The sequence below is a fragment of the Solanum stenotomum genome, chromosome 1 (genome assembly GCF_019186545.1).
Source record: "Solanum stenotomum isolate F172 chromosome 1, ASM1918654v1, whole genome shotgun sequence".
Lineage (NCBI taxonomy): Eukaryota > Viridiplantae > Streptophyta > Magnoliopsida > Solanales > Solanaceae > Solanum > Solanum stenotomum.
In genome coordinates, this window is record NC_064282.1 from 16,213,926 (window position 1) to 16,223,996 (window position 10,071).

The 10,071-nt window shown below is 27.4% G+C and overlaps 1 protein-coding gene across 1 annotated transcript; it reads left to right on the forward strand.

Annotated features, from left to right (window-relative positions):
- The first annotated feature begins 4,386 nt into the window (after window positions 1-4,386).
- LOC125862867 (glyoxylate/hydroxypyruvate reductase HPR3) lies at window positions 4,387-6,164 on the forward strand. Its single transcript, XM_049542993.1, is given in 3 exon segments — window positions 4,387-4,826; window positions 4,828-4,908; window positions 5,525-6,164. Coding segments are annotated over 3 exon segments (978 nt in total). The 5' UTR covers window positions 4,387-4,448; the 3' UTR covers window positions 6,044-6,164.
- The last annotated feature ends 3,907 nt before the right edge of the window (window positions 6,165-10,071 follow it).

Here is a 10,071-nt window from a genome sequence, read left to right on the forward strand (position 1 = left end):
AAAAAGAAAGACATAAACATCAAGAAAATTATTTTTTAAAAAAAAGAAAGAGAGAAAAAAACAGACCCTAAGTTTGGGATATGTTCAAAATGGTTTTTTAAATATATGATTGAGCAATTTTGATTCTTTAAATTTGTCACGGTTATCATATGTTTGATCTAAATGAAATAATTTAACCTTATCTGATCGCCAGATTTAACAATACATATTATAAGGAAAGATTTAACACATAAACTTATATTTATAGTCGTTGTTTTTACGATTTCTCTGATTTTCGCTGAGCGAAATGCAAATTTTGTAAGAAGGAATTATCTATTTTTTATGTTTGGTGCAATTTTTGGATTGTACTTTTAAAGAATTGACAAGACTTTATGGTGTTTCTGATTTTTTGTTCTCTCCCATAACATAAAATATCCACATTTTTAAAAATATTGAAGCAAAACATAAGTGCTCATTTTTATAAATTTAGAAGACCAATGTATTTAAGGCATCATTTTAAACTTAGCCATAAACATAAGGAATCAAATTTGTCATTTTATCTTCATCATTACAAAAATTATTTTTATTTTGCTTTTAAAAAAAAAATTAATTGTTTTTTGTTGAATTGTGTGTTCCTATTAAATTTTTTTCATGAGACTTTAATTCCTTATTGACAGCCGTACAATATATATATGTTTGACAGAGAAAATAAATAAATCATAGGAACATATAATGCAGTTTCCAAAAATCATAACGTGGAGATTCTTCCCATGTGAATTTGTGAGTAAATTGTGCCAAGGTCTTAGGAACAAGTATCAATTGATTGATTTTAATCTACAGCTCAATGGTCAAAACAAATAATTTAAAATTGAATCGGAATATTTAGTATAATTTCTTATATATGTAAAAAAAAAAGTTCGACCAAGAATAATTTTTGGACGAAAAAATATTTCAAAGATCAATTCAATATTGTATATGGTTATGTCACTGCTTTTAAATATTCTTATGTCATAATATTTCAGTTACTATAAAAGTATAAATATTCTTATGTCATAATATTTCGATGACTATAATGTATATATTATAAGAAGAAAATGAAAAACTAAAATTAATTAAATTTAATTATATTTTTTTAAAAAAAGAAGGTAAAGTGGCTGTGTGCACCACCTTTCATTGTAAACATCTTCTGGCACAAGCATGCCACTGTCTCCCTTTTTTAATGATTTATTATATTTATATTATTATTATTTCTGTTATGTAATAAATAATTTAATAATCATAATAATAAGGGAAAACGATCAAATATGCCCCTAAACTATTCGAAAAGGTCTAGATATATCTCCGTTTAAAGTTTGGCTCACTCATGCTCTCGTCGTCCAACTTTTCGTCGAGATATGCCCTTATGAGCGTTAAATGCCAAATGGAATTGTCATGTCATTTTTACATTACCACGTGACATTTATATTAAAGGGAAAAGGGTCAAATATACCTCTAAACTATTCGAAAAGGTCTAGATATACCCCCTTTTAAATAAACTACCCGACCTGTTTTCAACAATTTTTAATTTTTTTTTCGGTAAATCCCAAAAATGAGTAATTGACTAATAAAAAATAGGAAAAATATGAAAATAAAAATATAAAATTAATGCCAAAAATTCGCAAATAAATATAGTAACCTTAAGTTCAACAATTTCAACAATTTTTTTAAATTTTTATTTTTTTTCCAATAAATCACGAAAATGAGTAATTGATTAATAAAAAATATGAAAAATATGAAAATGACTTTATGCTGAATTTTTATGCCTAAAGCAAAATCCGAATGGAGGCCTTAAATTCGAATATATATTTTTTATGAAGTTTATTATAGCCAATTATTTAATCTTTCTTGAGACATAGTACTCATAATTTGTCAAACTTCTATTACTTCCTTGCTCTTTTATGAAAAAAATTATATTTCTACAAATTATACGCGATAATTTTAAAAAAATATATGTATAACCTATTGTATTTTTAAAAAATGAGGCCCTTCAAATTTTGGGGCCTAAGGCAGTTGCCTTTTTTTCAAAGCTGTAGAGCCGCCACTGGTTAGGGCATGAGTGAGCCAAACTTTAAACGGGATATATCTAGATCTTTTCGAATGTTTAGGGGCATATTTGACCCTTTCCCCTAATAATAATAATAAATAATAATAATAATAATAATAATATTCGTGTGTCAGTGATTTGTTATCTCAAAGCTCACTATTTGTTCACCCAATGCCACTAAATGCAGCTTCAGATATAAAATATTTTTTTCTAAATATAAAAAATGGTGTATTTGTTTATAATAAAATATTTTGTAGTGGCAAACTTTTAATAGGAGTAATAATATCTACATTCATCAAAGAATAAAAATGATTTTATTTTGAGGATGAAAAGCAAAAGAGTTGACTTTTTGCCAGAGAAATTTCAACAACAGCTAATGATTCCAATGAATCCTTTTTCATTATTGGTGTTTGAATTTATGAGTGTTTAACGGTGAGATTTTGGTGATATTTATACTAAATCATATAGTAATTAATTTGAGAAAAAAAACTCCAAATACTGCATTATTTTCAAACTAATCCTATTTTTTTTTTATGCATATGGACCACTAATAATTCACAATTTGTATAGTGTATACTCACCGTTCAACCTCAATCTCTATTTTTTCTTTTAATAGAGAAAATTTTAAATTTTGAATCAGTCTTGAATAATGTTAGTAAGTAAGAGATTCCATTAAATTTATACGCAGTTTTCATGTTGATTGTTAGCTATAAGCCTATATGATTAAGCATTAACGATGAGAATCTTTTTAAATTTTGAATTTATTTGTATTCTATTGTTGCGACTTATTTAATTAAATTGTGAAATAATAGCGGACTGTATTCTAATATGCCTATATGATTAAGCATTAACGATGAGAATCTTTTTAAATTTTGAATTTGTTTGTATTCTATTATTGCGACTTATTTAATTAAATTATGAACTAATAGCGGACTGATTTTGGATCTTTTCTCAATTAATTATGCGGCAATCAAATACTCCTCCTTTTATGTTACTCATCCATGTAGGTCTAACACATTTTTTAACAAATTTTTTAATTAATGATGTATTTTACTAAACTAATTTTGTTAATTATATTTTGAAATTATAAATTTGACTAGTACTATTTTATATAGTTATTGAATATTAAGACCAATAGAGAAAAAAATAATTAAACTCTCTTGATTTGTTAAAATAGACAAGTAAAAAAGAAATATCTACTATTGATACAAAATCAAATAAAATGAAACGAAGAGAGTATATATATTAATCACGTATTATTTAGTAGTCAAGTGACATGATTATTTTATTTTTTCTTAAAAAGTAAATTTAAAATTTATAGTTTAAAATAGGTCATAGATATTTGTTTGGCTATAAATCATTTCATTAAAGTTAAAATTATTATTTTAATTAAATTATTAATAAATATTTAATATATCATTTTTTTTGAAGGACTAAAAAAATCAGTTATACAAATTGAGACAAAAGAAATATGTAATAATATCTAGATAACTTATTGAGTTATTGTACTTCATTCGAAAAAGATGTCAAATATTTACATAGGCGAAGATAGAATTTTAAGTTTATGAGTTCTGAATTTTGTAACGATAATTTCAAGTGTTAATCACTTGGTTCTAAACATAATATTTAGGTAGGGAAGCTAAAAGTTCGGGTATGGATTCAGTAATTTTTATTTAAATAATGTATTTGTAATACTCTTAAACTATGTGAAAGGAACAAAAATGTCTCCCGTTTATAGTTTGGCTCAAAAATGCCTTAACCGTAAAAACTTTGGTCCAAAAATTCCCCTATAGTTACCAAATGAGTCAAAAATGTCATTTTTCGAATAGATATATTATTATTTTTCTTTTTAAACACATCTTCTTCCTAATTAAAATATAATTGAAGAGCCATGTTCTTGTTTTCTTTCTTTTAAAATCACTTTAACAAATAAAAATGTAAGATTTTTTTTTTCTTAATCTCATTTTATCAATTAAAATAGAATGACTTCATTTACCCTTTCGACAGATATATAAGATCATAATATATCCATCATTAATTTATATTTATATAACGATAAAAAATAATTATTATAAAATAAGAAATATATTCATTTTTTATTTTATGAATTGAAGTAGGATAAACGTTTGCTAATTTTAAAAAATATTATTACAAAAAAAATGTGTTAAAAAGAATATAACAATATTATTTGAAAAATGAATATTTTTGACCTATTAAATAACAATAGAGATATTTTTTTGATCAAACTACAAACGGAGGACCTTTTATTCCTTTTGCATAGTTTAAGAGTATTTTTTGAATGTTTTTTTAATCTTATTTTTATATACTCTATCTCACTCTAATTTTCGCCAAAACATTCCAAAGGCTTATCCTCTTACTCGAATCAATGACAGAAGCTAAAAGTGAGTTGCCGGAGGTAATAGTGGTGGGGCGGCCAACGATTTTTAAATTCTACGATGAAGAGTTATCGAAAAAATTTAGAATGTTGAAATCATGGGAATCTTCACTTTCATTGGAGAATTATATTTGTAAACATGCTCAATCTGTAAAAGCAATGATTTGCTCTCCTAAATATGTCGGCAGCCAGATTTCTTCCTCCGTGTTCCGCCTCTTACCGTCACTCCGACTTATCGTCACCACCAGTACTGGGCTTGACCATATTGATCTGGTTGAGTGTCGCCGCCGCGGAATCTCCATTGCTAGCGCCTCAACTCTTTTCTCTGAAGATGTTGCTGATTTTGCTGTTGGATTGTTGATTGATGTTTGTTAGAAGGATTTCTGCTGCAGATCGGTTTGTTAAGAATGGACTTTGGCCTCTTCAGGGCCAATTCCCACTCGGCTCAAAGGTACGAATGCCATGGTTTTTCTGATCTGATTTTACTAGCTTGTTTTTCATTAGAAATCAGATTATGATTTGTGAAACTATATATACTTGTCCTCTTTTAATGTTTTAGAGTTCAATTTACTCATGATATCTCAGCCTCAGAATTTAGGGACCTTTCCTCATCCTAATAGTGTCACATTTGAAGAAAAGTTTGGAGATTTATAAATTGAACATCTCTATTTTCAAAGTTAAACACAATGTAGTCGTTTAGAAATTTTTGTTTATAGAGAGATTTTATCTCAACAATTTTATTAGTTTTTAATATGTATGCCAGTTGGTCAAATTCATATAATAATATTTTTATTTTTAGTATAAGTTTTTGTTATTTGATTTATTGATATCATAATTTGCAATTGTAAGCTTCCGCATGACTCCTTTTCCAACCCAGCACTATGCTGTAGGATTGCAAGCTCAGCTATCAATCAATTGTCCTTGGGTTCATGACAACCCTTAGTTGGCTACTAGGACTACAACACACTACCTTATTAAATAAAAAATTGACATTTATGTACAATGTAATTTTCTGTGTTGGTAGCAAAGTTTTTGTGGATTTTGCATTGTATTCTTGAGGATGGCAGGTGGGAAGCAGGAAAGTTGGAATTGTTGGGCTAGGAAGCATAGGTCTAAAAGTTGCACAAAGGCTTGAAGCATTTAGGTGCACTATATCATACCAATCAAGGAACAAAAAGCCTGTTTCTTACCCTTTCTATCCTGACGTTTATGAACTAGCAACCAACTGTGATGTCCTAGTCATTTGTTGTGCATTGACAGAGCAAACCCACCACTTGATCAATAAGGAGATTCTACTGGCACTGGGAAAGAGAGGAGTAGTGATTAATATTGCACGAGGAGCCATAATCAATGAGATGGAGTTGGTACAATGTTTAGAGCAAGGAGAGATTGCAGGTGCTGGGTTGGATGTTTTCGAAAATGAACCTAATGTTCCTAAAGAGCTCCTTTCATTGGATAACGTTGTGCTCACACGACATATTGCTTTTTTTACTGAGGATTCTATGAGAGCTATATATGAACTCGTGTGCGGAAATCTTGAAGCTTTGTTCTTTAACAAACCTTTGATCACTCCTCTTTTGGATTAGCTAAAAGCTCAATATATTTATCAAGGTTGAAAATCATTGTTATATTTTGATATTTATCCACTTCTCATTCTGGATTTTGTCCCGTTTGAGAAGAATTATCGGAATTTATTCTGTTTGATTTTAGTATTTGAGTTTCATTTTCAGCCTGTGGTTTCTCTGGTGTGGTGTTAAAAGGGTTTCTTCGGAGGATTTTTTGGTTGATTATGATTACATGTAGCCTCTTCTCCTTTCCTCAATTTCTCTTTTACTATTGTGTACTCTCCTATTTTTATTTTTTTATGTGTAGTAATATTTGTCGCCTTATTTACTTTGTATCATTCAGCTATTTGGTTATTATATTTTTCTTGCAGTATAATCTTACTTCGATAACATTTTTTTTTTATTTGAGAATTTATCGGAAATAATGATCTTTCGAGGTAAAATCTGCATACGTGCAACATCAACGGTCCAACTTGTGAAGTTGTTTTTAAGTTGTATTATCGTTCCATGCACATCTTCCTACTGCCACAAGTTACAAATTTTGTCCAAAAACTTTTTTTTTTTTTTTTAATTAAAAATCACTGCCACAACAGTGATTTTAAGTCGAATTTTTTTTTCCTTACACATCGTTGCAGGGGCAGCGTTTTTCATGCCTATTGTTAATTATTAATAATATAAAAATGCCTATTCATGCCTATTGTTAACCAAAATTGCTGCTATATAGCAGCGATTTTGAAGAAAAAAAGTATTTATTTTTTTTGAGAAAATCGCTGTCTTAGTAGCGATTTTTATTTTTGTTAATGGACGTCGTCAACTTTTGTCAGAAGAAAATCACTCCGTCTTTTTGATGTGCCGTTTTAATTTTTTTGAAAGAAAAAAGTTACCCTTTTGACTCCGGTACAACATGTCAGTTTTTTTTAATTCTAATGTGTAATTCTAGTGGCTTTTAAGAAAGTTACAAACAAGTATCGTCATCTTTGTTTTATATATATATATATATAGCATGTCAAAACTCAAAAACTTCATCAAAATTGACATTATTAGTTTTAAGGTTATGTACAGCTTTACTTGTCTAGTTGTCTGTTTTTCTGAATTATTGCATATATTTATTAATATAAAAGAAAAAGTGTCATTGTCATTGCCATAACCATCTTGAAACTTTATTTAGCTAGACGTTCTTGTCATAAAAAAAATGTTTTTGGCATGTGAAAGCTTTTCTTGTGAATTGCTCCAAGTCTTGATTTTACTTTCTTCCTAATGTTTCCCCATTTAACAACTACTTTAAATTGTTGTAATGTTAATTATATAAAATAACAAAGTAATAAAATCCTTAAATTTAACATAAATAATTTATCTTGGCAATTACATGAAAGAAATTTGATAGACATAATTTATAATGTTTTGATCTATTATTAAAAATATAAGAGTTTGAGATTTATAAACGCATATAAACAATTTTCATTGATTTGCTTAAGAAAACCCTTTGCAGTGATGCCTGTTTTTAAGTATATGGATATTTGTTATTGCCTTTCCCCTCTTTTTCTTCTCTCTATATATAAAAAATTCAAATGGATTTTAGAAATTTGACTGATTTCATTAAATCATACTTACGTTATGCAAGACTCCCGGTCCGGGGGGGGGGGGGGGGCTNGGGGGGATCTAGTGTTATGTTTTATTTTATACGACATTTTAAATTTCAAAGAATAAATAATGTAAAGTCAATTTCACATTTTCAACTTAGATAAAACCGTGTTTTCTTGGAATTTATTGTTAACTAGTTTCAATTTTCTAGATTTGAAAATACTTTTTAAACTTTGTTATTTCTTATCAAGTTCTTCAAAGTTTTTTTTTTTAATTATCTTAAAAATACAAGATAAACAATATAAAAGAGGGGAGTTTTGTAATATGGTTCAACATTTTTCTCTTTTCTTTCTTTTCAATTTTTATTTCTTAATTCATTATATATCATTTTTTGGTGAAAAAATAATTATTATATATCAATTTTTTTATTGGAATTTAATTAATTTATCCTTAATATTTTTTTTTACAGTTTGCAAAATTGCATAATGAGGAAGGTAAAAGAAGAGAAATTGAAAGTTTGTCCAGAATGCAATACAGATTTAGGTGCTGCCCCTTCACAAAAAATCAGGTATATCCTCTAATTTCGATTTTTTATTGTTTTAGAAATATTTTGAATTATTACATACTAGGTAATTGACCTGTGCTTCGCGCGGGCATAAATATTCTCTCTAAACTTTTGAACAACCTTTCCAAGGACCAGCTATTATAAGAAAGAAAAAAAAATTTAGTAAGTTTTAAGAATATTTTAACATAAATTAAATGATTTGACAGTATCACATATCTCAAGAATTGTAAATATATAATGAATGATTAAAAATATCTTGATATATAATCATTTTTTATCTTTTATAGAATTTATCATAATATATGTTTGATGATATAATTGTCTTATTAAAATTGAGTGATCTTTTATGTAGCGATGAAGCATCACTTTTTCTATTTTTTTGTACATGAAAAATATAGAATCTGATAATTTTATGGTTAGAATAACTTCTTGTTAAAAAAATATGTGACAGTTTTTGAGAATCAAGATTAGTTATAAATAAGTTAAGATTGTTAAAAAATGTACATTACAACAACATAAATAATTTTTTTTATAGACAATATACTTGTCTGAGGTCAAACATTCAGCACGTTATTGCTAGTTTGTTACTCTAACAAAATCTAAAGCAGGAGAAAAATAAATTTGAAACAACAGCAAAATAATATTATTGACCCTTTCATTCTTCATTAAAATGCTGCTTTGAAGGCCCTTCTAAATACTTCATCAATGCGACTTTACGACTTTTTCAGAAATATGTACGTATAATTGTTTGATTATGAAAGTACAAGTAGATCAAAATGTTGGATTCTAGACTCATGTTAAAGAAATATTCTCGAACATGAAAAAACTAAAGATGGGCCTAACCTAGATAACTCAAATGCTCAGCAACGACATGGGACATGAAGGACAAAAAATTTATGTTAATAGACATATATTTTGTAGCTTAAGATATTACTTTTATTTATAGTATGTTTTGTTTCATATTTTTCAAATTAAGTGTGCCAAAAATATTCATAACTCACACCAAAAATATTTAGAAGAGTCGAATGAGAAGGAAAAAAGAAAAACAATAAACGGACGAAAGCTTTGTCCAAGTGAGATCATATACATACCAAACAAAAAATAGTCAATAGAAATTTAAGGAGACAGCAAAATAGCGAGAAAAAACATACACTAAATGGAGTAAACTATGAGATATCCAATGACGATAACAAATCATTCTAACCAGAAAACCTCCTATGTTTTGAAATAACATACCTCAAAAAATTGACTAACATTTCAATGAACTTTCAATCCTTAAAGTACTCATAATACTCACTTATAAAATTTAGTAAAAATAGATAACTTACAATATAAAAGCCAAAAAATATGGGCATGTCAAAACTCAAAAACTTCATCAAAATTGACATTATTAGTTTAAGGTTATGTACAGCTTTACTTGTCTGTTTTTTTGAATCATTGCATATATTTATTAATGTAAAAAGAAAAAGTGTCATTGTCATTGCCATAACCATCTTGAAACTTCATTTAGCTAGACGTTCTTGTCATAAAAAAATGTTTTTGGCATGTGAAAGCTTTTCTTGTGAATTGCTCCAAGTCTTGATTTTACTTTCTACCTAATGTTTCCCCATTTAACAACTACTTTAAATTGTTGTAATGTTAATTATATAAAATAACAAAGTAATAAAATCCTTAAATTTAACATAAATAATTTGTCTTGGCAATTACATGAAAGAAATTTGATAGACATAATTTATAATGTTTTGATCTATTATTAAAAATATAAGAGTTTGAGATTTATAAACGCATATAAACAATTTTCATTGATTTGCTTAAGAAAACCCTTTGCAGTGATGCCTGTTTTTAAGTATATGGATATTTGTTATTGCCTTTCCCCTCTTTTTCTTCTCTCTATATAAAAAAT